Below are 27965 nucleotides of genomic sequence, written 5' to 3'. Positions count from 1 at the left end.
TACTGGGAATGAAATTGGCCCTGCAGTTGCGTGTTTACAGTGAGGTTAAAAGGTGCTTTCACTCAGCTGTGCCTGACAATGTTTCTGATGACTGTCTGTGACTGAGGGATTTACGGTACCTGTGCACTCAATGTCTCCAGGGGACTTTCCACTCTTGGAAAAGCCATGAGGGGCATCCCTCGGGGATCTTCAGGCTTCGGTTTAGAAGACACTCCATGTGTTCCTTTAAAGTTATGGACAACACACATTCCCTGCATGATGTGGAAAAAAGAGTCAAGTCATCATATAACCTCCACCGGCAGGCATTAAATGGAACCTTTGCCTTCCAAGCATTAACTCGGAAAGCAAATTTGGGTCCTGACCCAAATTCTTTCAAAGTTCTGGGTATGCCTGGAGAGGGATTTGATTCCAAACCATCCCCTTCTCAGAACTGGACTACAGGCAATGTGAATGACATAGCTGGGAGCAAGAGGCTCTTTTAATAACCTAGCCTGTGTGATTGTTACCTGTGGAGATGAACCATTCTTACTGTTATTTTATGATGTTCTAGAGAACAGAAGCCTTGATTATAATTGTGTTACTCTTTCAGAACCACTAACTGTAATTGGCACTGAACTTTACAGGCCAAATTTTGCATCAGGATATGTGATTCCCAGGCAAGTAAAATTTGCAACCTCCCATTCCATGAAAAGTGCAAGGATCACTCCTGGATGACACCAGGCTCAATTATTCGCGGTTTCAAGCAAAGAACATGCCAGTCTCATGCCTAGTTAAGGACACACTTGCCCATTCCAGGCCTGATCTTTGCCTCCTCCCTGTGTGGTGCTTGCACTGCTGTTTGAAGGGGCTGCTGTATTTCTGAAAGGATGTTTCACTGGAGTCACATTGTTTCAGACTCGGCAGGTCACACAGCAGCACACCTGGGCAGTTACGCCTGTTCATTGCTAAGCATTCAAAGGCAGAGGACTCTGGAGGTTTTGTGATTAATTTTAATTATTCTTAATTGGAACTGGGCACATTTCTCAATACAAATGCCTGAATTAGCTAACAAGGGAACAAGAAGTCTGAGGTCTCATCCAGAAAGATGCCATTTCTGGGCACTGTGAGCATTCCAAACCCATGGGCCTTTGATGGGGAGATCCCTGGCTGGCACTGTTGACTATCCCATGTCATCTCACGGGGGCGAAGAATCATCCCAAATCCCCAGTCTCAAGTGCCAGAGTGGGAGATACACGTCTCCCAGATAGGCTCAGCTTTGAGCCAACCTGATTCTCATCTCTGTTACACTTGTTTTAAGTCTGTGTGATTCCCCTGTAACAAAGAGGAAAACTAGGCTCTTTGTTTAGAGCCTTATACACTCAAAGTAAGATCTCGAATCCCACATCTGCCAAACAACAGACCGCCAACGAGGCTGTGAGGCATAGGTGCCATGCCTCACATAGGCAGTAGCCTTAGGGAAAGAAACCATGCTGCCCTTTTGGCACCTGCTGCATTCTCCTGCATGCCAGAACCGCTTTCCCAGGACGGCCTCAGAGTCTGCACTTTGCAGTGATTAAAATACCACGGAAATGTGTGTAGATACAAGTCTGATTTCGTGTTAGGATTTGCTCTGAGGATAAATCCATTTACATGACACTAGAATTAGCCATCACAGGGTGTGGGTTGAATAATCAGCTGTGAAAGACAACTATAGTATCACCAGGAGAATTTTTCTTTGACTTTCGATAGTCCTGAAATTGGGTGGGAGAGGACTAATTGGCTTACCAGAAACAACGCTACCGCGCTTCCCAAGATGAAGCCTGCAATCACATCCGAACAGTGGTTTCGATACTCGGAAACTCGATTTAGCCCGGTGAGGAAGGCAGCACAGAGGGTCCCCAGACACAGCACAGGCTTTGCTAGTCTGCTGCTCTTTGTTTTAATTGTGCTTGTGATGTACATCTGAAACACAGCGCAAGCCACACATGAAAGGGCTCAGGCAAACATACAGGTCATTTTTCATCTGTGCATGTTGTGCCAAGCAGGAATGTGACAGATGTTCTGAACTCTGGCACTCTCAGGGGGTTATGTAGTTTAGAGAGGGGCCTCAGAAGGGAAAACAGATACCGCAGACAGATGGCTTCAGCATGTCTAACATCCACTCAACCATAGTCAGCAAGAGGGCAGTCAGAGCTGTTATAAAAGGGTGCTGTTCCATCACACAAGAATTTGCACGTGTGCAGTTGAACACTTATATTGCATAGAGGCTATTGAATGTGTGCATGTGAGTCAGGGATTTGTGCATCCACCCAGCCAGATGCAAATCCCGTTTTTGCAGACACATACCCATGCAAACTAGGCGCGCACGTGACCAAGTAGCCTTTGTTTTGACTTTGGGACTTCAATAAGTGACAGAAGTGGAGAAGAGTATGGGAGGGTTTGTTGTGGTTTTTAACAAAGGAGAACTCTGAAAATGTAATTACATTGTAAGAAGTTTTCCTGTGCTCAGAAATATCAGTTCAGTAAACTCCACAAGCTGTGTCAGCTCATTTTTTTAAGGGCATTTTTGACAAAGAAAATAAACTACCGTATTTTCCGGCGTATAAGACGACTGGGCATATAAGACGACCCCCTAATTTTCCTGTTAAAACATAGGTTTTGGCCTATACTCGCTGTATAAGACTACCCCCCCTTCCGAGGCTGAAGGACCCACCACCGAAGACCCGGTAGGGAACCGCCCAGTGAGTACACCCCCCACCCACGTCCTGCGCCCCCTCAGAAACCACAACCCATAACCCCCCCTGCCCTGCTCCTTGTCCCCTGACCACTCCTTCCCAAGACCCCCAACCCTAACTCCCCCCCAGGACCCCACCCCCTGCCAAACTTGCTCCGCTCCCTGTCCCCTGACTGCCCCGACTCCATCCACCACCATCCCAACAGACCCCAGGAACTCCCACGCGGCGCCTACCCAACCCCCCCTTCCCCATCCCCTGTCTGCCCCCCCAGAACCTCTGCCCGATCCAACCCCTCCTCCCCCACCCCAGTCCCAGCCCTGGCCCTGGCCTCTTACCCCTGCCGGGGGCCAGGGTCGGAGCCACAGCCGCGGGGCCCGGCTCTCCGGGCCGACACCGGAGCCGGAGCCGCAGCCGCGGGGCCCGGCTCCCCGGGCCCGGCCGACACCGGAGCCGCAGCTGCAGCCATGGGGCCCGGCTCGCCGGAGCCAGAGCCGCAGCCGCGGGGCCCGGCTCCCCGGGCCCGGCCGACACCGGAGCTGCAGCCGCAGCCGCGGGGCCCGGCTCCCCGGGCCGACACCAGGACCGGCGCCACAGAAAACAAAGATAAAAGATAAAAACAAAGATAAAAAGGTAAGCCGTCCTGCCCCCTCCCCCACACGCCCGGCTTACCTGACCGCTCCTTTTTCCAGGCTTCCCGCGAACATTTGATTCGCGGGAAGCCGGGGAAGGGGAGGAGAAGGAGGGCGGAGCATTCACGGGAGCGGTGTCATCTATTAAGCCTGCTCGGACTGGCTGAGTCAGAGAGGCAGGCTATTACAACCTTTGCCAATCCGAGCAGGCTTTGTATGCATGAATAGCATACACCAGTGAGACCCCTCCCAGGATTGGCTCAGCCGAAGCTGTTTATACCCAGCGTATAAGACGACCCCCGATTTTTGGGGGTTGTTTTTTAGTTTAAAAAGTCGTCTTATACGCCGGAAAATACGGTATGTGAGGAGCAATTAACAGCCATGCACTAATTTCAGAGCCTGTGATTACAGGAGTAGCATGAATACAAAGATACTGTAACAACAACCAAAATTTGACAGCATAATGATAACCAAGGAAACACAATGGAATCCTCCTCAGGTTAAGTGTGAATTTCTTTATGCCTTCCAAACACAGCTTGGCTTTGTCAAGCAAAGCAAATGCATCAAGTGTGCTATTACTTTGCTTGCCAAAAACGTCTCCAGTAACAGATTTCTCTAGTGTGCCATAAACCAGGGGTCCCCAACGTGGTGCCCGCGGGCGCCATGGTGCCCGCCGGGCCATCTAAGTGCGCCCGCGTACTGGCCGGCGGATGAGTATCAGCCGAAATGCCGCTGACAAGCTGCGTCATCCAGAGGCGTCACTGCCAAAATGCTGACGATGAATAGCGTAGCTGAAGTTGTGTATCTTAATTCAAACCCCCCCCTGCTAGTGTAGGCGAGGCCGGTGCTATAAAATTACAGATGATGAGTAATGGTCAAGAAGGGACACTAGGGGGTACTCTGGATCCACTGTTGGATGGGCAAATTGGAATGAACCTAACTATTGTTACAAAGTGCCAAGTCATTATAAGGTTTTCTATGGAAAACAATGGAGAACAGGATATCAAAATAAGGCATGGTTGTATGAATAGTTACACCAATTCTTTTCTCCTTCCTATTTCTGTCTTGAGAGAACAGTTCAAAGTATCAACTGGGACTCAAAACTGGATTCTGTGAGCAGTGTTTTCCCCTACACCCCGACCCAAGCTCTGCCACAGTGATTTTAGAATGTCCTAGTGAACATAACAGTTGAAAGTAACAGTCCAGCCCTAGTGTGATAACTGCCAATTCCATACTGCAGAAAACATTCATTCACACTCGTTTTCTGGGAGCAGGAGAAGACTAGTATATTAGTCACATGGGAAAACGATGTGACATTACAGATGGGACAGGCTATTGATACTCAATATTTTCCTAAAAGACCAGCTCTAGTTCATCCATACATTATGGATACTTGATGCAGGACTCACTGGCTCTATTACACAGGAGGTGAGACTGGATGAACACAGTGGTCCCTCCTGGCTGTACGATCTATGAATTCTCTGGAGCTCTTTGAAGCCCTACTATTAGTGATGTTTTTTCAGGGTTCACACAACATGCCTCCCCCTCCCCCAGCTTAATATAGGGGGAGATTTTCAGAAGCATCTGAGTGATTTAGGAGTGCAAGTGGCAATTTGAGCCAGTGGGACTTGTGCTCCTAAAACCCTTAGAAGCTTTTGAAAAAAAAATCTCCTTTTTACACTGTTGTTTTTCAAGAGCCATTTTGTTTTAAAATATTAAAAACATGCATTGGATTTTTTTTTACGGGGTGCAAATAGAAAAAGAGGAAGGAAAAGAGAACAAGAGAGATCTCATCTTAACACGCACACACACACAGCAAAAGGTATCTGTGATTCAATTACAGATGTATACATTATGACACGTATTTGCAGTTCTGAAATTTGTACTTCTCTCATTCATTTTTCAGCCAAAAATCATTAACAGGACTCTGTACATTCATAAATATTTCCACTCTATTATTTTTCCACAGGAAATGTAATTAAAAGCATGTACTTCTAATTAAATGGAAGCCTGTGCAATGCAAAATCAAATGACTGGTTTGAAACCAATTCTTGCCCTGCTTCTGGGCAGGGGCGGCTCTAGACATTTTGCCGCCCCAAGCACGGAGGGTCCGCTGAAGCCACGGGACCAGCGGACCCTCTGCAGGCAAGCTGCCGAAGGCACCCTGCTTGCCGCCTTCGCGGCGACCAGCAGAGCGCCCCCCGCAGCTTGCCGCTCCAGGCACGCGCTTGGTGCGCTGGTGTCTGGAGCCGCCCCTGCTTCTGGGGGACTAAAATAAAGATGAATGTAGCAGCCCAGGAATGATGTTTTGCCAGTGAAAAAAGCAACTCAGAAACTCAAACATTTCCAGCTCTGACCTAAATCTAGAACCAGTCCTTGCTTCAGTGGGTTCTAAATTTGGCAAAACAGATTCTTCCACCCCTACTTGGAAGGTGCAAAATCTTCCATCTCTTACTCCCAAAATATGATTGGAGTCAGTGTGTCTGGATTACACAAGGGCTGCAGGAATTGGGTTTTTGCTGGTTCATAACCTGTTTGGCATCAGTCAATAAAGCATGGATTTTAAAAATAATGATGCAAAAATATTGCACAACTGGTGCAACTCCTCAGTCCAATTAGCTGGGCCTGGTACTGAGCTGACACATAATTCTGCACTCCAGGGGGTTGGAGGAGAGGAATCTGCAAAGGATATTCTAGTTTAATGACTGAAGTAGGCTCCCTGGCCCCATGTGTGCCTCCCACTGATGTTTGAAGGAGGACAGGAAGACTCACACAGAGCTCTGCTCCTCCCCAACCTACTCACACCCCGTCCCCTCAATTATTTTTGTTTGGTGGTTAGAATCCAACTTAATTCATTGCGTGTTAGACTCTGTTGTAATAATTGGGCCTCGCGTGAGGTCAATTGTGAAAAGGGAGCAAAAGGTCATAAAAATGTCACAACAATGTATAACAATAAACGTGCATGGGAAATGGTGCAAAGAGACTAGGCTCGTTCAAATAAAAAGGCCTATTGATACACCTCTCCCCCGATATAACGCGACCCGATATAACATGAATACCACATAACGCGGTAAAGCAGTGCTCTGGGGGGGCGGGACTGCGCACTCTGGTGGATCAAAGCAAGTTTGATATAACACGGTTTCACCGATAAGATTTTTTGGCTCCCGAGGACAGCGTTATATCGAGGTAGAGGTGCATAGCTCAAGGACTGTGTTAAAATCATGCCGGGTAAACACAAGAAGTGTGGGACTAGAAATCAGTGAACCAAAATTGGTGTGCTGGAAATTAGACCTAACTGGTGGGGTCCACCCATCCCTCCCTTTCAGGGTACTTTAAAAAAAAGAGACTTTAGGGGGAAAATATGGATGGACACTAGTGTGATGCTGGCTGACTGAAAGCAGGGGGTGCGAACGCTGGCTGACTGAAACATGAATGAAAGGGAAGGAGCGACCTTCAGACTCATAGCTGCCACCCCCACCATCTCCTGGGACCCTGGGCCTTTTTCATCCTAATCCTAAGAGATGGCCTCACCAGGCCAGGCCAGAGAGAGGAACCCAGATAACTCCACCACCTCCCTCGGCTTCAGCTCACGTTAACATCTTTGACTGTTTGGGCCCAAATAGTCCATCTAAATGAATGCAGCTGATCACCAGCCCCCACCCTTTTTTATAGGCTTTATCGCAAGCAGGGAAACATTTCCAGCACACTGTCTGGCAAAATGATTAAGTACAACTGGGCTTGAATATAATTCCTAAAGGACCTTGGCCAATATAAATATGAGTGTAATGTAAACCATTCCCTTTTGGGGCTATAAAAGTATGTCCATGTTAAGAGCTTGCAGGCGGGCTACTCCCAAATTACAGCATCTTCAGGGCTAGATGATGTCTGTAGGCACAGCCCTGAGCGCAGGGTGGTATTACCCTTTCCGTGGAGTCTTGGCCCTCAGAGGAGCCGGGGGTAGCGCAGGCCAGGAGGAGAGTAGTGTGGCTCTAAAGGCACTGTTCTGGGGTCAGGACTGTCAGTGGCAGAGTCAGCGGAGAGGTGTGCAGCCTGCATCTCAAAGCAAGTCGCCAAAAAACCTGCTGCTCCCAAAAGGGTACGTCTACACTGCAATTCAACATCCGCAGCCGGCCTATATCAGCTGACTCGGGATTGTGGGGCTCAGCCTGTGGGGCTTTACAATTGGGGTGCAGCTGTTTGGGCTTGAACTGGACCCCTCGAGTGGGGAGGGTCCTAGATTCTGGGATCCAGCCCAAGTCCCAGTGTCCACACTGCAATTTTACAGTCCCATGAGCCTGAGTCAGCTGATACAGGCCAGCCATGGGTGTTTACTTGCACTATAGACATACCCAAAGATTCTACCTACCAGGAACCTATTTTCATGCATTACTGTTATTATTCATTTGCGGTAGTGCTCATGATGAGCCAGACACCTTCCAAACACCTAAAGGCAATCCCCGCTAAAAGGAACTCACAATCTAAAGACATAAGTAGGGGAATAACAATAAGCATCATAGACACAATTTATATTGCTCTAAACTATGCACTTTTGCAGGTATAGCTGTGTGAGTCAGGGTGTGATCCCTGACCAACACAGTGGTGCCAACAGAAGCACCTAGTGTAGACACAGTTATACTGGCAATACTGTGCTTTTGCTGGTATAGCTTATTTCACTCAGGGCATGTCTACATTACACGCTGGATCGATGCGCAGCGATCGATCTAGTGGGGATCGATTTATCGCATCTAGTCTAGATACGATAAATTGACCGCAGAGCGCTCTCCCGTCGACTCCACCAGGGCGAGAAGCATAGGCGGAGTTGACGGAGGAGCGTCAGCTGTTGACTTACCACAGTGAAGACACCGCAGTAAGTAGATCTAAGTACGCTGACTTCAGCAATGTTATTCACATAGCTGAAGTTGTGTAACTTAGATCGATCCCTTCCCCTCCCTCCCAGTGTAGACCAGGCCTTAGGGTGGAGTGGGTGTGGGTTGGAAGTGCAGTTTTGCTGGTATAGCTCCACCCACACTAGGAGCACTTTTTGCCAGTAGAGTGTACAGGTGAGTCATCTTACGCTGGGGTTACGTTCCGCGGTCAGCGCGTCAAGCGAAAATCGCGTATAGTCAAAATTACATTGAGTGTAATGGCGGGCGGAATCGCCCGCACTACAGGCACAATATTAAAATTGTTATTTTTCTCTTTTTTTGGTTTTGGCTGAATTCGCACATGTTAAATGTGTGTAAGATGAGACTCGCCTGCACTAGTATTCCTAGTGAAGCAAAGTGCTCCTAATGTGGTGATGATGTTCCCAGGCTAGCTAAGTTAATGCTTTTGTGTCGCTTTTATAGTTCATGTGACACACAAGAAAAATATGCAACAAACAAAACAGTAACGGCCTTGTCTTTCCCACTCTAAATATAATTAGTAGCCTTTAAGTCTCATTCATCAGCTAACAAAGTATGTTTAAAACATTCAGCATTAGTACATTGAAACCCTGCATTTGCTGCTATGCCAAGGAGAGAGAACAACTTTCTTGGGCTCAATCGTGCTGCCTTCGAGCCAGATTCTGCCACTCTTATGTTGAGTGGTACCTAACTTCCTGAACAGTCTCACTGATTTTGAGACGTCTGCTTGTGGATCAAGATGCTACTCAACCTGAGTCAGAAGCTAGTCCATTGCAATGAATGGCAAAACGACCAGTGTCTTCAATACTGTTATAATCCTTACTGTATCACTTAAATAGCCCTACACAAACTGTGACTTGTCTTGTATCACACTACGATGTTATAACGTTGCCAGAGAAAACAAAGGTGGATGATATTTTTAGAGGGGCTTTTACAGACATTGAATATTCCCCATATGGCAGGACAGAACTATCACCTTTAAACTGTACACCAAGGACTCAATCTGACCTTTATTATGCTGGCAAAATTGTAACACCGCCTTTAATGGGACCTTTGCATGCAAGAGGAGTTTATACCTAACAGGGGATTAAAATTCAGCCTAAGCAGACAAGACTCCCCCCAGAATAGTAACACTTAGCACTCGCTATTGTACGGACACTAAGGAATAGTAACAAGCTTCCCTGTGAAGTAGGTATTATCATCACCATTTTACAAGTCAGGAAACTGAGGCAGGGAAGTGTGGTGATTCACCCTAGACCACATAAAGTCAGTGGCCTAGCCGGGATTCGAACTGAGGATCTCCTAACTGCCAAGCTGGCCCTCACGCCTCCAGATAAGACTGCCCCTCACTGGGAAAGTCATGGAAGTTGCTCTTGTTTACACCAGGGCTGAATATGGCCCAGAAAAGCCATTGACCCCATGAAAAAAGAAGGTATCCTGCCCATACAGCGCAGACAAAAGAAAACTATAGATGAGATTTAAATGAGACAGGGTCGCTATAGCAACTGAAGCCCGTCATGGGAACTGGCAAACAGCACATGCACTCACCGTGGCGTAAAGGGCTGAGTAAATGCTCAAAGCAGCATGTTTGGATGGGAAGGATCTCCTTGCCTTTTCAATCACCTCCAGGTCCCCGGTGCAGAGATTCCCATTGTTTATGAACTGATGGTGAGCCCGGCAGTCGCTCCCCGTGTAGTTGGGTTTACACACCGTCAGGAAGTAAGGAGCCAAGTTCCCAGTCACTACCTGGCCAGCATTTACAAATATGTCAGTGGCAAAAAGTCCAAATGCAAACACCCCTGTGAAAAGGTTAAAAATAATAATTATTCACAAATGTTTAAAACATTCCTGGAGCAGGAGACAAATAGAAGTAATGAAAGACAGACGCCAAACCCTGCAGTCCTTACTCAGGCAAAACTCCCATTGATGTCAACTGGAGTTTTACCTAAGACCCTGCTTCAGGAAAGCACTTAAGGGTCTGCTTAACTTTAAGCATGTGCTTAACTCCCAGTTAGTCCCATTGACTTCCATGGGAAATAAGCACAAGCTTAAAGTTAAGCAGACACTTAAGTGCTTTCTGAATCAAGGCTTAAGCAATGACTGTGCGAGGACTTTAGGATTTCACCAGAAAACATCAAATCAAAATAAGTCTCATAAAGTTTTCCTGATGCCAAAGACCCTGACCCTGTCTTATGCATGTGCTAACCTATAAGTATATGAGTAGCTAGGACCATTTGTATGCTTAAAGTTAAGCATTATGTAAATGTTTACAGGCCTGGGACCAAAGACGGGCAGAAAACGGTCCCCCACTGTAACGCAGGAGGCTAAGGAAGCAATCTTAAAAAGACACTATCAGATTATTGAGCCTCAAAATTTGATTTGTCAGGGAAGGAATGTCCTCTGGAGTCCGAATATCCACCAATCTGATGCTGAGAAATTTATATTCTGATCCAGCAGCACTGACCATCTCTCACTGGCCAGATTCTGCCATCGTCACTTACGGTGAACAGTACCTTACTCCTGGAGTTGCCAATGGAGTTGTTAGGTACAACTCACCTTGGTAGCGTTGCCAACTTCCTAAGGGCACAAAACTGAACACCCCTCCCCCGAGGCCCTGCCCCTGCTTGCTGCATTCCCCCCTCCCTCCATTGCTCCCTCACCCTCAGTCACTTTCACTGGGCTGGGGCAGGGGGGTGAGGGCTCTGGCTGGGGGTGCAGGCTCTGGGATGGGGCCGGGGATGAGGGATTTGTGGTGTGGGAGACGGCTCCGGGCTGGGGCAGGGGGTTGGGGTGTGGTATGGGCTCTGGGCGGTTGGCGTGGGCTCTGCGTGGGGCCAGAAATGAGGGGTTCAGGGAGCGGGAGAGGGCTCCGGGCTAGGGCAGGGAGTTGGGGGCGGGAGGTGGTGTGGGCTCTGGGCCAGGGCCAGGGATGAGGAGTTTGAGGTGCAGGAGGGGGCCCAGGGCTGGGGGTTGGTGTGTGTGTGGTGGGGTGCGGGCTCTGGGAGGGAGTTTGGGTGCGAGAGGGAACTCCAGGCTGGGGCAGGGGGTTGGGGTGCGGGAGAGGGTTCAGAGTGAGCAGTCCTGGCGGCACATACTGCAGCTCCCAAGAAGCAGCCACCAGATCCCTGCAGCCCCTAGGTGCATGGACAGCCAGGGAGGCTCTGTGCGCTGCCTTCGCATCCGCAGGTGCTGCCCCCCCAGCTCCCATTGGTAGTGGTTCCCAGCCAATGGGAGCTGCAGAGCTGGCACTCGGGCAGAGGCGGCACACAGAGCCTTCCAGCTGCCCATGTGCCTAAGGGCTGCAGGGACCTGGCAGCCGCCTCTGGGATCCACGTGGAGCTAGGGCAGGCAGGGAGGCTGCTTTAGCCTCGGCCCCTGCTGCTCTGCCGACCGGACTTTTAATGACCCAATTGGCAGTGCTGACCAGAGCCGCCAGGGTCCCTTTTTGACCAGTCGTTCCAGTCGAAAACCGGACGCCTGGCAGCCCTACACCTTGGGAAAGGTGAGCAGCATCTGTGCTCATGTGACCAGTAACACTGATGTCAACAGGAGCTCCACTTACAGCGCACTGTGAGGGGGGGGAGAGCAGAAAGCACGTTAAACAGCCCCTCTTTCCAGACGCCCGCTAGCATCAGTGTAAATCAGTCCTGCAAGCCTTGCATGCCCCAAGCTCCCAACGACTTTAATAGGAGTTTGATGTTTGCATGGCTGCAGTACGGGGCCCCGTCAATGGTCAACATTCATAAACAAGGAGGTGAGGGAAGGCCCAGCTTGCTGGCTTGTGCTCTGTGCACAACATACACATTGGGGGTGAGGATGAAGGACAATCAATAAAAAGATGGCAGTGGCAGTGCACTGTAGCCGGTTACCCTAACAACCTGTTTTATAAGAACACCCTGCACCTCTATGGTACTTCCCATCCAAAGACCTCAAAGTGCTTTACCGACATTAACAAATTTACCCCCACTCCACTCCTGTACAGTAGCTACTACTCTTCCCATTTGACAGATAGGGAAACCGAAGCACAACTTTCAAATGTGTCCAGTTAATTTTGGCTGCTTTGATTTTTGAGGTGTCCTACTGAAGACAATCTTCACCCACAACTCCGGCCAAGGTCAGTGGGAACCGGGGGTGCTCAGCACCTCTGAAAATCAATCCCTTGCTGTCTCAGCCTGGACACCAAAATTGATGGACAGTTTTAAAAACACGGCCTGAATTTCCTGCTTAAGGCCACGTGGAAAACTTGTGGCAGAGCTGGGAGCAGAATCCAAATCTAGAACTGGGACTGGAACCCAGGTCTGTGCTTTAACTCCAATATCCTCCTTCTTCCCTTTCACACGTAAAATCATTTTACCATAAATTATAGAGTGTGGCAAATTCAGGCCAATTAGCTACCTGGAGAGGGGTAACAATTAGCCAGGAAGGCTTAGCCAGCAAAATAAGGTTCAGCTGGGGCAGGGGTTGGGAAGAAACTAATCAGGTTCAGCTGGCCCCAGTTGCTAGAGACCTTTTTAAACCCTCCCTGACAAGGAAGCCGGGGGGGAAGGAGGACGAGAGAAGCAGGGCAGCTGCCAGCAAGGAGGGATAGCTGAACTCTGAGACTCGCTGCAGGACGGAGGGCATTCTCCCCAGGGGGGGAAAGGAAACTAGAACTAGGAGGCTGGCTGAGAAGGAATCAGCCCGGCCTTGTGAGATTGAGAAGGGTTTTTTTTCCCTTGTGCCTAGCCTGTGCCTCTGAAGCTAGGACGGACTGAGCTAACAAGCAGAGGGGCAGGTATTTTGCCACACATGGTGTCAGAAGTGGGATCGCCCAGTGAGTGAGGCTCCATGGCAAGCCGTAACTGGGCAGGGTGAAGACCACAAAAAAAAAAAAAAAATTCTTCTAAAATGGAGGATGTGCTGAAGGCACTGATGCAGGCCACTGCGGCCCAACAAGAGGCCACCCGAGTGCAGGTGGCTGCCCAGCGGGAGTCCGTACGGGTGCAACAGGAGACCAACCAGCTGTTGATGAGCCAGGCAGCCCAAGATCGAGCAAACCTGACCGAGGTAGTGAATCAGTTGAAGGCCCTGACCACGATGACGCAGGGGGCCCAGGGGACCCGACCGCTACGGGCAAGCAACTACTTGCAGAAGATGATACCAGAGGACGATGTAGAGGCATATCTCCTTGCGTTCGAGAGGACGGCCCGGCGGGAGGCCTGGCCACAGGACCAGTGGGCCGGTCTGCTGGCTCCATTTCTATGCGGGGAGGCCCAGAAAGCCTACTTTGACATACCCGCGGAAGCAGCCATGGATTACTCTCGGCTGAAGGCGGAGATCCTGGCGAGGGCAGGCCTGACGCCTGCCATAAGGGCCCAGCGCTTCCACGAGTGGAAGTACCGGGAGGACAAACCCCCGAGGTCCCAGCTATTCGATCTGATACACCTTGCTCGGAAGTGGCTCCGCCCCGAGGCCCATGGTCCGGAGAAGGTATTAGAACTACTGGTATTGGACAGATACATGAGAGGGTTGCCGCTGGACATACGGGGGTGGGTCTGCCAAAACGACCCCTCCTCTTATGATGATCTGGTTGCTCTCGTGGAGAGACACTTGGCAGCCCAAGAACTATCTCAGACCCCCGGGGGAGGGAGGCGCCAATATCAGAGGCCAGCCTCTACGCCAAGGCCCCCGTTCGCCCTAGCCCCGGGCCGGAAAATGGAGGGGAGGCAGGAGGTGAAGGAACCACCGGCAGGCCCGGAAAGACTGGAGGACTGGGGAAGAAGGGCTCCGGGAATGCGTCCCGGCAGCCTGAAAAATAGGGGGCTGCCCAAGGGATACCGATGTTATGCCTGTGGTGAACTAGGGCACATTGCTGCCCAGTGCCCTAACCTTGGGGAGCCTATGCAGTGCGAACTAGGGGAAATAGGGGGACCGTGCGGGCTAATCAGTCTGGTCGGGGACACGATGGTCCCTCATAGATACACTCGGCCCGTTAAGCTGAACGGGATAGGGACCACAGCATTAATAGACTCAGGCAGTGCAATTACGCTGGTCTCTGGGAAGCTGGTCAAGCCGGGCCAACTATCCCAGGCCCCGCGCTCGGGAATATCCTGTGTACATGGGGATGTCGGCTACTACCCGACCGTCCCTGTATGCATTGAGGTGCTCGGAAACCCCACCGAGGTGACGGTAGGAGTCGTTCCGAAACTCCCTTACCCTGTCCTTATCGGACGGGACTTCCCGGGATTTGATGGCCTACTCCCCGGGAAAGAGGAGGAAGGGTGGGAGAACCCTGGGGGCCCAGGGGCGGCCCAGATGGGGGACCCTCTCCCCGCTTTCCACGAGTTTGGCCAGGACGTGTTCTCCCCACCGGGGAAGCCCAGGAAACCTCGGAGGGAACGGAGGGCCGACAAAAGGAGGGGGACGAGGATCCTGACCCGGTACCTGACGCCTACATTGGTGGGGGAAAGAAGGGGCGCAGCTGACAGCGGGGCCAGGCCCGCCGACTCCAGCCCATTTGTTGGGCCGGGTTCCCCGAAGGCTATCTCTGAGGGAGAGGGGGAGGAGGACCCCCCCGAAATGGGGCCCATAGGGGCCGCACGTGGGACTTTTGGTCAGGACCAGGCCAATGATCCCCTATACCATAACATTTTTAAAGAAGTAGTCGAGGTGAACGGGGTCCCGGTGGAGGGAAGAGCTAAGGGACCAGGACCGTATTACATGATTAAAAAGGATTTGCTGTATAGAGTAGTCCGGGTCCAAGAGCGAGTCATCGAACAACTCTTGGTCCCCCGGAAGCATCAAAGGGCGGTAATGGACCTCGCCCACAGTCATCTGTTCGGGGCCCATCTAGGGATGGATAAGACCCTCGACCGGGTTCTACAGAGGTTTTTTTGGCCTGGCATTTATGCAGCCGTCCGGCAGTATTGTTCCTCCTGTCCGGAGTGCCAACTACATGGGCCCCGACCATGCTTGCGGGCCCCCTGGTCCCTCTACCAATCATTGAGATCCCGTTCGAGCGTATAGCTATGGACATAGTGGGGCCACTAGAAAAGTCAGCCCGGGGCCATCGGTACATCCTAGTAGTATTGGATTATGCCACCCGATACCCCGAGGCCATCCCCCTGCGGAATACCTTGTCCAAGTCCATAGCCAAAGAATTAGTCCAGATATTCTCCAGAGTAGGGATACCTAGGGAGATCCTGACAGACCAAGGGACCCCCTTTGTTTCCAAGCTGATGAAGGACTTGTGCGACCTGCTCCACATACGGACCCTCCGAACGTCGGTCTACCACCCCCAGACCGATGGCCTCGTTGAGCGCTTTAACAAGACGTTGAAAAACATGTTGCGGAAGGTGATCAGCTGCGATGGAAAAGACTGGGACACCCTGCTACCATACGTGCTGTTTGCCGTCCGGGAAGTACCTCAGGCCTCCACGGGATTCTCCCCCTTCGAGCTGTTATATGGTCGGCACCCCAGGGGCATACTGGACCTGGCTAAAGAAGACTGGGAAGAGCAGCCAAACCCGGGGAGAAACATTGTGGAACATGTGCTACAAATGAGAGACCGAATCGCCAGGGTCACCCCCCTAGTACGCGAACACATGGAGAAGGCCCAAGGGGCACAACGGACCTACTACAACCGTCAAGCAAAGGCCCGGAAGTTCCAGGTGGGGGACCGGGTGATGGTGCTCCTACCCACAGCAGAGAGCAAGCTCCTGGCCAGATGGCAGGGACCCTATGAGGTAATTGAGGCGGTAGGGGAAGTTAACTACAAGGTCCGGCAGCCAGGTCGCCGGAAGCTGGAGCAGATCTATCACATAAATCTGCTGAAACCCTGGCAGGATAGAGAAACCCTGGTAACGCGTATCGGGGAGCCACCCCCTAATCACGATCGGCCCAACCAGGTGGGAATATCCCGGGAGCTGACCCCAGAACAACGATCCGAGGCGGTCAGCCTGGTCGAACGCAACCAAGACGTGTTCTCGGAGAAGCCCGGTCGAACTACGGAAGTGCACCATCACATCTTCACAGAGCCCGGGGTGAAGGTGCACGTCAAGCCATACCGGATCCCGGAGGCCAAAAGAGAGGAAATTCGGAAAGAGGTCAGGAAGATGCTGGCCCTAGGGGTTATTGAAGAGTCTCATAGCCAGTGGTCCAGTCCCGTGGTTCTGGTGCCAAAGCCAGACGGCAGTATGAGGTTCTGCAACGACTTCCGCAAGCTGAACGAGGTATCCCGGTTTGACGCCTACCCCTTACCCAGGATCGACGAACTGATCGACAGATTAGGAAAGGCCCGGTTCATGTCTACCCTGGACCTTACCAAGGGCTATTGGCAGATCCCCCTGGCGAAGACCGACAAGGAGAAGACGGCCTTTGCAACCCCGGAAGGACTATATCAATACACCGTTCTTCCCTTTGGATTACATGGGGCCCCCGCTACCTTCCAGCGGCTAATGGATAAGCTGTTACGGACCCATAGGGAGTACGCTGCTGCCTATCTTGATGATGTCATCATATATAGCCCCGACTGGGAGACGCATCTTGGAAAGGTAGAGGCAGTATTAGATACCCTGAGAAGGGCCGGGCTGACCGCGAACCCCTCCAAGTGTTCGATCGGGTTAGCTGAAGCCAAATACCTGGGGTATGTAGTGGGGAGGGGCGTGGTGAGGCCCCAGCTCAACAAGCTAGACGCCATATTGAAGTGGCCCCGGCCACTGCGGAAGAAGCAGGTCCGAGCGTTCCTGGGACTCGTGGGGTACTATAGGCGGTTCATTCCCCACTTTGCCACCAGGGCATGCCCCTTAACGGACCTGACCAGGGCTCGGGGCCCGGACATAGTGAAGTGGTCTGCTGCGGCCGAAGCCGCTTTTGTGGATCTACGAACGGCCCTCTGCACGGACCCTGTCCTAGTAGCCCCAGACTGGGGGCAGGAGTTCGTCCTCCAGACGGACGCCTCGGAAGTAGGCCTGGGGGCAGTGCTTTCCCAAATGGTCGGAGATGACGAACACCCCGTCCTCTACCTCAGTAGAAAGCTCCTGCCTAGAGAACGGAAGTACGCCATCGTGGAGAAGGAATGTCTGGCGGTAAAGTGGGCCGTAGAAAGCCTCCGCTATTATTTACTGGGACGGAGATTTGCCCTAGTCACGGACCATGCCCCGTTGCAATGGATGCACCAGAACAAGGACAAGAACGCGCGAGTGACGAGATGGTTCCTGTCGCTTCAGCCCTTCCACTTCACGGTTCGGCACCGGTCCGGGTCTCAACATGGCAATGCGGATGGCCTGTCAAGGGTACATTGTTTTCCGACCCAAGTGGCCCAACCCCGTAGTGTTGAGCAGGGGGGGATATGTGGCAAATTCAGGCCAATTAGCTACCTGGAGAGGGGTAACAATTAGCCAGGAAGGCTTAGCCAGCAAAATAAGGTTCAGCTGGGGCAGGGGTTGGGAAGAAACTAATCAGGTTCAGCTGGCCCCAGTTGCTAGAGACCTTTTTAAACCCTCCCTGACAAGGAAGCCGGGGGGGAAGGAGGACGAGAGAAGCAGGGCAGCTGCCAGCAAGGAGGGACAGCTGAACTCTGAGACTCGCTGCAGGACGGAGGGCATTCTCCCCAGGGGGGGAAAGGAAACTAGAACTAGGAGGCTGGCTGAGAAGGAATCAGCCCGGCCTTGTGAGATTGAGAAGGGTTTTTTTTCCCTTGTGCCTAGCCTGTGCCTCTGAAGCTAGGACGGACTGAGCTAACAAGCAGAGGGGCAGGTATTTTGCCACAAGAGGTATTAATCATTTATATGAATGTACCCCTATGTCTTGGCCGTATTCCAAAACAGGTAACTCTAAGCACCTGTTGCAGTTTAAATTTAAAACAGTATTCTCCCCTCCCCACTTCTTGTCCTAACTATGGAGTAATGTTGCTAAGTGCTGCTAAACAGCTGCTGTCTTCCACCCTAGAGATGACTACATTTCAGTGGTGGGTAACGTCATTCTTATGAATCCCTTACCTAGTTCACAGAGTTGTTGTCAGACTAAATTAATGAACGTTTGTAAAATGTTTTGAGATCCTTGGATGACAGACACTGTCTTAGTGTATTATTATTATTATTATCATGTTTTCAATGTTAGAATAGAATAGAACAGGGGTTGGCAACCTTTCAGAAGTGGTGTGCCGAGTCTTCATTTATTCACTCTAATTTAAGGTTCTGCGTGCCAATAATACATTTTAATGTTTTTAGACGGTCTCTTTCTATAAGTCTATAATATATAACTAAACTACTGTTGTATGTAAAGTAAATAAGGTTTTTAAAATGTTTAAGAAGCTTAATTTAAAATTAAATTAAAATGCAGAGCCTCCCGGACTGGTGGCCAGGACCCAGGCAGTGTGAGTGCCACTGAAAATCAGCTTGTGTGCCGCCTTTGGCATGCGTGCCATAGGTTGCCTACCCCTGGAATAGAATGATCATTTATTATTTAAAAGTAGTTTATGTTAACAAAGTATTAATTATTATTATAGTACAGATAAGTTAGCGTACTTTAAAGTGTTACCCATTAACCATACTGCAAATGACTGATTTGAAAATTTAGATAAAATGTTCCACAGAATCAGCTATATAAAACAAAGTAAAATAGTCAGAATTGCAGAGTGGCCTTATGTTATATGGATCAATGTACCCTGCCTATAATACACAAGAAGCAGAACATCATGATTACAGTATTGCCAACCCTATGCATTTATACCATGAATCAAGCTCCCCAAAATCATCAGATTGGCCTAAAATCATGAGATTTTGAAATAAGAAACGTTGGATCTTTTAAATTTGCTTTCTGGTTCTGAAGCTTTGAGGGGTCATATTTTCAAGTTTTTCTGCAAAACCATGACAGTAAGATTTTTTTTTAAAAGTAAGAAAGCTGAGATTCTCAGGTATTCACATAAAACCAGCATCTGCAGCTTCAAGAAAAACACCTAATCTCTTGATGAAATCCTAAAAGCTGGAAACACTATGGTTACGTTTATTTCGCTGGTAAGTTGTGTATTTTTTTGCTATATTCAAAGTGATAGACATCCCAAACAGTGACATAAGTAAGTTGCCAGTAGTACAATTCACTGAACATCTCTTTTCATAAAATTAATGAGGAACAAAGCAAACTGCCATAGATACAGTAATCCATCACATAATAACAGACCGACAACAGAAGGGAAGTAATTGACGGAGTAACATATACTCAATTTACTCAGGGAGTGTCTATGTAGGGATATTTATACTGGCATAGCTACTCCAGTGCAAACCCCTAGCATATGTTGTACTGGTGTAAAATGGGGCTTATACCAGTATAGCCCACCCAGGGAGTTTGTACCAGCGTAGCTATGTTGGTGTACAAATCTCTGTCTAAGTTTACGTCTATACTACCCGCCGGATCGGCAGGTAGTAATCGATCTATCAGGGATCGATTTATTGCGTCTCATCTAGACGCAATAAATCGATCCATGAATCGACGCCCGTACTCCACCTGGGCAGGAGGAGTAAGTCGTGTCGACGGGGGAGCCGCGGCAGTCGACTCACCGCCGTGAGGACGGCCAGGTACGTCGATCTAAGATACTTCAATTTCGCGTAGCTGAAGTTGCGTATCTTAGATCGATCCCCCCCAGTGTAGACCAGTCCTGAGGCTCTTACCATTACCATGGTAGCTGAGGGGTGTGTGTGTGTGTATTTATCCTCATGACACCTCTATAAGGTAGGGGGGGATAGCTCAGTGGTTTGAGCATTGGCCTGCTAAACCCAGGCTTGTGAGTTCAATCCTTGAGAGGACCACTTAGGGATCTGGGGCAAAATCAGTGCTTGGTCCTGCTAGTGAAGGCAGGGGGCTGGATTTGATGACCTTTTAGGGTCCCTTCCAGTTCTATGCAACAGATATATCTCCATATATTCAGCAACATAGACTGGCCTTTGGTGCAAAATACAGTAACTCCTCAGTTAAAGTTGTTATGTTGCTGATCAATTAGGGAACATGCTCGTTTAAAGTTGTGCAATGCTCCCTTCTAACATTGTTTGGCAGCCACCTGCTTGCAGGAAGAGCAGCCCCTTGCAGCTGGGGGGGGGGGCTTGTAACCAGGGTGGACCAGCAGCCCCCCATCAGCTCCCCACTCCCCTAAGTTCCCTGTGCAGCAGCTGCCAGCAGGCTAGCAATTGCAGCTGTCCCTCCCGCCACTGCCATGTGCTGCTCCTGCCCTCTGTCTTGGAGCTGCTCCCCAAGCCTCCTGCTTGCTGTGGGGGGTGGGGGGGCTGTCAGGGTGTCCCCCTGCTCCTACACCCCGCTTACCCCTTCTTCTCCACGTACAGCAAGGTGAGCCTGGGGCAGCAGCTGCTCTCTTAACTTCTTGATCCACTTAAAAAGATAATGCACATAAGAGTGGGTCAGCAGTGTGCATTTCTCTTTCTCTCCCACACACAAGGTGTGTCAGTCACTATCTCCCCTCCCCTCCATTCCTACTGCCTTGTAGAATGTGAGGCTACATTAACAACAATTAACACAGGGGTTCTCAAACTGGGGGTCGGGACCCCTCAGGGGGTCATGAGGTTATTACATGGGGGGTGGCGAGCTGTCAGCCTCCACCCCAAGCCTCGCTTTGCCTCCAGCATTTATAATGGTGTTAAATATATTAAAAAATCATTTTTAATGTGTGTGTGTGGGGGGGTGTTTGCACTCAGAGGCTTGCTATGTGAAAGAGGTCACCAGTACAAAAGTTTGAGAACCACTGATTTAGCAGCAAGGCATTCCCTGGGAAATATCCCACCGTCTTCCACCCTCTAACTTCACCACCTCAACCAAGCTTCACAATCATCATAACTGTGAACAGTATTAAATTGTTTGTTTAAAAAATATACTCTGTGGATAGATAGATAGATAGTTTTTTGTCTGGTGTAAAACATTTCCCTGGAACCTAAACCCCTCTCCCCCCTCAGTTACATTAATTCTTATGGGGAAATTGGATTCACTTAACATCATTTTGCTTAAAGTCGCATTTTTCAGGAAGATAACTACAACGTTAAGTGAGGAGTTACTGTACACCAAGGCAGTGGGGGAAGGACACTCTTATTTGTCTGTAAAGTACCATGCACGTCCGTAATGCTGCATAAATAACCGAACGGCAATAATAAAGAATGGGCTGTACGCAAGGAGCTAACTTGGGGGCAGAGCCCAGCCCCAACGTGGCTGCTAGGCCACTCAGTGCTGGGGTTCTTAGCCCCTGGATTCACGAGGATGGAGCCAGTTAATCCTTCTGGAGTAGGGGAAAATCCCCAGGTGCAACCAAACTGCTTGCTTGACTCCACATCTCCCTGCACTGCTGCAGGCCTTGTACTGGTGGGAGGATCCTCCATGCTGGATGGAGTCATCCCCATGAGGGCTTTGCCACATACTGGAGTAGGGAAAGGGCTGTGTGAGTATAATACAATGGCTGGCTCTGGGCTGCAGAAGGGGGCATGTTCTCAGATTTATGCGCTCTAGGTTTGATGTGAGAGATTTTGTGTGTTTTCATAAAACAAATACAAACACTGCCATTAAGCAGCTACCACAGTCAAGCCAGATGCCATCTGGGGTGGAAAAGCTTGACCGGAGGTCAGAAGTCTTGATGCAAGAGAGAATGGGGCATCAAACTGGTGTTAAAATATACCCTCTGTAGCCTGGCCCTTTTAACCCCCCGGCCAGACCCACACATGCACTGGAACTCTGTTCACTTAATTTGGTGGCAAGGGTACAGGTGACTTTCTGCCACCTTTCTGTCTCCCACCCCTAAAACCCAGGGGTATCCAGGAGCTGGTTTAACTCCCAGCACAGGTTAGAGTAGTTTCAGGGCCGTTGTAACTTGGAGAAATGCACTCCAGAACTTGCAACCTGGAGTGCATTCCTCTAACCCAAGGCAGCTGGAGATCAGCATGCTCCTGTCACGCTGTGTCCCCACCCCAGCACATGCCCAGAATGCCTGTTATGCTAGGGGGCCAGAAGCCGGTGGCATAGAGCCAGTTATGCTGCTTTCACCCCCATCTAGGGATTCCCTGGCATAAGGGAATCCGTCATCTCCCATGCTGGAGCAGGTGTCTAGCCATGTGCACTGGCGTAAGGGCATGGTGGGGAGGGGAGCTGAGGGTCTGACCAAGAATCTTCTTGTATTTTAAAGGGGATGGGCTGGAGGAGGGGCTACCTGTCCCCTTATTCCCCTTTATCCACAAGCGAGGGGTCAGGTCTTGGTCTCACTGACATCAAGAGAAGCTGTATCATTGGTAGCAATAGAAACATGCTAAGGTCCTTCAATCCTGATTAAAGAGAATTCACTGCACCAAATTCTTCCCTGGTGCAACAACATGGATTCTAATGGTGTTACACCAGAGGCGAATGTGACCCCTTTTGTTTTAGGTCTAAAAATATGATGGCTGAATTATCAGTAAATTCCATCTCTTGGGTTCTGTGAACCAAACTGTGTGTGTGGGAGGGTGGGGGGTCTGCTATGATTATTTTTAATTACTGATCACCACACGTGTACTTGGCCCTGTGCAATACAGGAGAAAAACTCAATCCTTGCTCCATGGCCATTACAAATAAACTAGTCAAGTAAAAGCTGAGACACTTAGTGCCAGGTGTTCAAAAGCCCACGTGCAAAAATGCACATGGACTTTTGCAAATCTGGCCTATACGATGACATGAAGAGGTCCACTCTCAAAGCAGTGCAGATATCCTCCCTTCTGGGGCAGCGTAGGGAGGTTCAGATGGGGCTTGTCCCCCTCCGGGGCGGCAGGAAGCCAGGCCACCTCGCTACTTTGGTCAGGTGTGTCGGGGAATTAGCTTGGCTGTGCAGCAAACAGTCGGCAGCTCAGGTCCTCAGGCAGGGACTGAGCAAACAGGTTCAACAGCAAATCCCCAGGCTCCTGGCTCTGAGCGGCTGGGGAGAGGGGGAGACTTCCACCCGCGAGTTGGGTGGCAGGGGGGATGCAGGCCCTCCCACTCCACTGCGTCCCAGCCCGGGGACCTAGCAGCGGCCGAAGACCCGTCGCTGTGTCAGAGGGGATCCTGACCACAACACACCGACATGGGCTCTGACAGTGCTGCAGCCAGACTCGGGTCGTCTGCCCCCGGGCTACTTCCTATCTCCCCCTCGGGTAGTACCTAGGTCCAGACAGCGTCCTGCATGGGGTCACACACCATGGGCTCCTTGGGGTAGCTGGCGAGCAGTTGGTTTGGCAGCTCGTCTGGGTAACCGGCACACGGTAGGCCTGGCAGTTCCTCGGGGTAATGGGCAAGCGTCTCTGGTAGTGTCTCCGGTCTCGGGCTACCATCAGGCGTTGGCTGGTCTGGCCAGTCCTTGGGTCGGCTGCCGATCGCTGTGGTCTCCCCACCGGGAGCTACGCCACAAGCGCCTGGTTGCTCCGGTGGCTGAGCTTCAAGCGAGCTCTGGGCTTTTATACTTCCTGTCCTGCGCCTTGCCCTCGGAGGGGCAGGCGCAGGGTTTGCTGGCTCCGCCCACTTTGGTGTCCAGGGAGGCTCGCCGCCGACCGCCTCGCTACAGGCAGCATGCAAAGGGGTTCCAAGGCTTTGCAGAGTGAGTTGTAAGTAGATGCAAGTTGGCCTGTTTTCCGCTTCCAAAGGTGGCAGCACTAAGGATACAGCAGATTAGGCTACGGCTGAAACCTTTATCATGCTTTTATTGTGATGAATATTGATCACTGTAATTCCCGTTTTGCGGCTCTGCCAAACTGTGCTCTAGGAAAATTACAGCTTGCACAGCAATGAATTCCGCTGGCTGGGCTTTAACCCTTACAGAGAATACTGCTTACATGTCAGACATTCTCTGAATACTTCCAGATGGCTTTCGGGCTCACCCATAATCGATTTTAAGGTTTGAACACTAGTGTACATGAATAGCGAGGGTCCAGTCCCCTGGTAGCTTTTATACGTGGGGAATCTATTTGTCTCCACAAAGTCACTTCATGATTTTGCCTAAAGTAGCTGAAGTAACTGACCACAGCGCAGGAATTCAGAGACTAGGCTGACATCTTTTTAAATGCGAGACAAGGTGGGTTAGGTAATCTCTCTTCTGCTGACGAAAGAGACAAGCTTCTGAGCGACACAGAGTTTTTCTTGTTTAAAGGCACAGGAATCACAACTGAAAGCCCGACCGTGAAGGTTACAAGCCACAGCTCTTGAGCGGGAGCTCTGCTGAAGTCAGTGGCGACATGCCAGAGTAAGTCTGATGGAAGCGAGAGGTGAATCGGGCCCCTGTGAATTCACACCTGTTCCCGGATCCATCGACAAGGCTGTGCCCATCTCCTCATGGCTTGGAAGGGGATGCTCCGGAGCATTGCAAGGTGTGCCCTCTGCCTTGGGGGGTCCCTTCCCAAATTCAGGATAAAACGATACAGGATGGCAGTGCCCAAGCCACAGGGATAAGGAAACGATCCTTCCACAAGACAGCAGTGTGCTATTAGATATACAGCAAAAGTGGAACACACACAAAGGGCCTTAGTCTCAGTTATGCTAAGGCCCCTATAACCTGCTCAGGGAACAGAAACAGTCTCTGAAAATACCCCCTGCCCGGGGGGCTCCCTGGCCAGCAGAGAGCTGGCATAAGGGCTCTATTCTGGCCTTGCTCCCAGCTTGTCGTGGGCAGCCAGTGTGGGTGGAAAGCACTGTGCTATGTCTATTCTCTCTTTCCCAGGGCTGCTAGAGGTCCACGGGAAGCAGAGAGTACATTAGAGCCACCCTGAGACTGCTCTACTTTACATCAGGGGCTTAAGGCTACCTTGTGCTTTTAGCCTCCTGCCTCCCCCAACCAAGCCTGGAGATGGAGGAACTGAGAATCAGGACTGACAAGACTTACAAATGTGTCCTCTTTTCCTCCACTGCTGACATCTTCCCCACAAATCAGCTTGATTTCTCTCCTCTCATTGAGATAAGATTCCTACAGCCCCCTACACCTGTTTTCCCCCCTCAACCCTTTCCTCCCCCAGTTCTCTCTGACTCCAGTACGTCAGCTGGTAGCAGACTCTATGGAAACTCTCGGCGGCACGGATACTTGATGGTAACTATAAATGGCATTTCTTAAAAAAAGCCGCCTGTGAGTGGTAAAAAAGCAGCTGACAAGGCAGGGGGAGGAGAAGAGTGGGAGGCGAGAGGCTGGAGAATCAGGAGCAGAAGCCCTTTATTACAGAAAAAACATGAAGCCCTGTAAGTAAAGTGACAGAGAAACAGTGCGCTGAAGGGTGTGCGGGACATCAGAAGCGCTGCTCCTGAAAGTTACAAATCCAGGTCTCGAGTAAGGCACGTTTCCTTAAAGCCCACAGTGGACTCACCGTACTTGTCATGTTCAATTTCATCTGCCATAGAAAAGTGATATCATCATATGGCTCCTGAAAAGTACATAGAATTCAGTTATAGGGAGTCCGGCAGGATTCTGAGTGTCAGAGGAACGCTGATCCTCAGTCTGTCTTTGGAGGCTTTGCGGTCCTCTAGCCAACCACTACCCAAGCATAAAGCCACCAGCTTACAATTTAATTCTAAATTCTGCTGAGGGATCCAGGTAACACCATAATAGCTAGCTCCCATACAACACTTTTCATCCATAGCACTTTACAAAAAAGGTTACTATCATTATCCCCATTTTAGCGATGGGGGAAACTGAGGCACGGAGCAAACAGACTTGCCCAAGGTCACCCAACAGGCCAGGTGCAGAGCAGGGACAAGGACCCAGGCCTCCTGAGTCCAGGGTTAGTGCTTCACCCACAAAGCCACACTCCTTTATAGAGACGTTATGTTTACATGGGAGGTTTGTGTCTCAGATTCATCCATTGATTCTTTGGGGCCAAGGAGGTTTGAGTACTCTCTGCTCTGGGGGATGGAGGTGTGGGGAGAACTGAGCTTGCATGCGTCTGGCTCTGATATCTGCTAGGAAGTGGCAGATCAATGGCCAGTTCCTACTCCCACTATGTTATTGGGAAGTTTGTCACTGACTGCAATGGGAACAGGATTGGGCTCTATCCCAGGCTTCCTTGGGGCAACCAGACTCTGACCTCAGTGTTAGGATATAGATATTCAGGCCTGACTGCAAAGGCCTATACTTGAAGAATGTAGATGTATTCTTATCACTTAGCTAGTTACAGAGGTATAAAAGAAAGAATAAAAATCACTGTCTGCCGGTGTAAGGGCCTTCTCTCACTGTGACAGTCTGAGGCCCTGTTCTTATGCTAAGGCCTTTGGCTAAGCAGCAGAGGCAGCCATAAACTAGGAAACATGGTCACATTCTCACCAGTCACACTGAAATAAGGTGCTATTGGGCTGTTAGGAACACAATCCTGTCCTGATAATGCCTATCACCTCCAGAGAAAGGGAAGAGCCTAGAAGATGTAAAAGGAAACTTAGTCTGATAGCATCCTGTCTGGCAAGAACTCACTTATCAATAGCTGGGGTGTGAACTCCTCATTTCTGTGTTCTTCTATCACTGTAGTCTCCACTTCCCTATTGTTTGTCTGTATAATCTCTCTCTGTCTGACTGCTGTATAATTAATTTTGTTGGGTGTAAACCAAGTGAGGCGGTGGGATATAATTGGTTCGATAATCTTGTTACAATATGTTAGGATTGGTTAGCTAAATTTCAGTAAAATGATTGGTTAAGGTATGGCTAAGCGGAACTCAAGTTTTACTATATCGTCTGCAGTCAATCAGGAAGCTAGGGGGGGAATGGGAACAGGGAATGGGGGTGGGGGAATTGGAGTCGTATTTTGCTAAGGTGGGGGGAATGGAAACAGGGACACAGGCAAGGCTCTGTGGTGTCAGAGCTGGGAAGGGAGACACTGAGGAAGGAAACTGAAATCATTGCTTGCTGGAAGTTCACCCCAATGAACATTGAATTGTTTGCACCTTCGGACTTTGGGTATTGTTGCTCTCTGTTCATGCAAGAAGGACCAAGGAATTAAGCGAGTGAAGGAATAAGCCCCCTAACACTCAGGACTAGCTTGAGTCTCCACATCTGGACCACAGAGCACTGAGCTCCAGGGAAGAACCAGGCAGCAGGAGGTAGCAGGCTGGGAAGCCTGGCCTGGATGAGAGATGGTGGATACAAGTTCAGTTTGAACGCTGTTAGGTGCTGATAGGATGGCAGCAGGGCCTGCATTGCTTTACACATGTCAGAGCCGCTGAGTCAAGTAATTTGCATCCGACGAAGTGGGTATTCACCCACGAAAGCTCATGCTGCAAAAACATCTGTTAGTCTATAAGGTGCCACAGGATTCTTTGCTGCTTCTACAGAACCAGACTAACACGGCTACCCCTCTGATACTTGAGTCAAGTAAAGCACCAGTATAAAGGCATGGGAATTACACACTGCAGCTGCCTGGGGAAGCGAGTTCAGAAGCTCTCTGGTTTATATCTTTCCTATCATAATAAACCCAACAAGCATATAAACCCTGTCAACCCTTACTTGCTGAAATAAAGCCTCAATTTCATTAGTCAACAGCCCCATGTTAAGTGTCACTGTTTTAAATGAAGCTGTTGGTGGAAGTTGAGCCATGAATTTAACACAAATCATGCAGTCGTAAAATACAAGCTACTGGCAACAAATCCATATGTGTTGCATTTCTAAATGTCTAAACAGGAGAGGTTGTTTGCCTGGTAGCAGGTCGATAGCTTAATCATATGAATTAGAAACTCTAATATAGTGAAACACTCCACAACACACACTCCAATCACCCTGCCAGCTG

The 27965-nt window shown here is 50.0% G+C and overlaps 1 protein-coding gene across 3 annotated transcripts in view; it reads right to left on the bottom strand.

The window, feature by feature from the left end:
• The window catches only part of PLPPR1 (phospholipid phosphatase related 1), a 195752-nt gene that overhangs the window by 4025 nt on the left and 163762 nt on the right, over window positions 1–27965 (bottom strand). For all 3 annotated transcript variants that reach the window (XM_045022157.1, XM_045022158.1, XM_045022156.1), the window contains 3 exons: window positions 9796–10046; window positions 1765–1941; window positions 120–251 (listed from right to left, as the gene is read on the bottom strand). In XM_045022157.1, the coding sequence (XP_044878092.1) occupies window positions 120–251; window positions 1765–1941; window positions 9796–10046 (560 nt within the window). The remainder of the gene's footprint in view (window positions 1–119; window positions 252–1764; window positions 1942–9795; window positions 10047–27965) is intronic.

Source organism: Mauremys mutica, chromosome 6, assembly GCF_020497125.1.
Source record: "Mauremys mutica isolate MM-2020 ecotype Southern chromosome 6, ASM2049712v1, whole genome shotgun sequence".
Classification (NCBI taxonomy): Eukaryota; Metazoa; Chordata; order Testudines; family Geoemydidae; genus Mauremys; species Mauremys mutica.
Note: the sequence above shows the minus strand (reverse complement) of the source record. Positions and strands in the feature narration are given on the sequence as shown.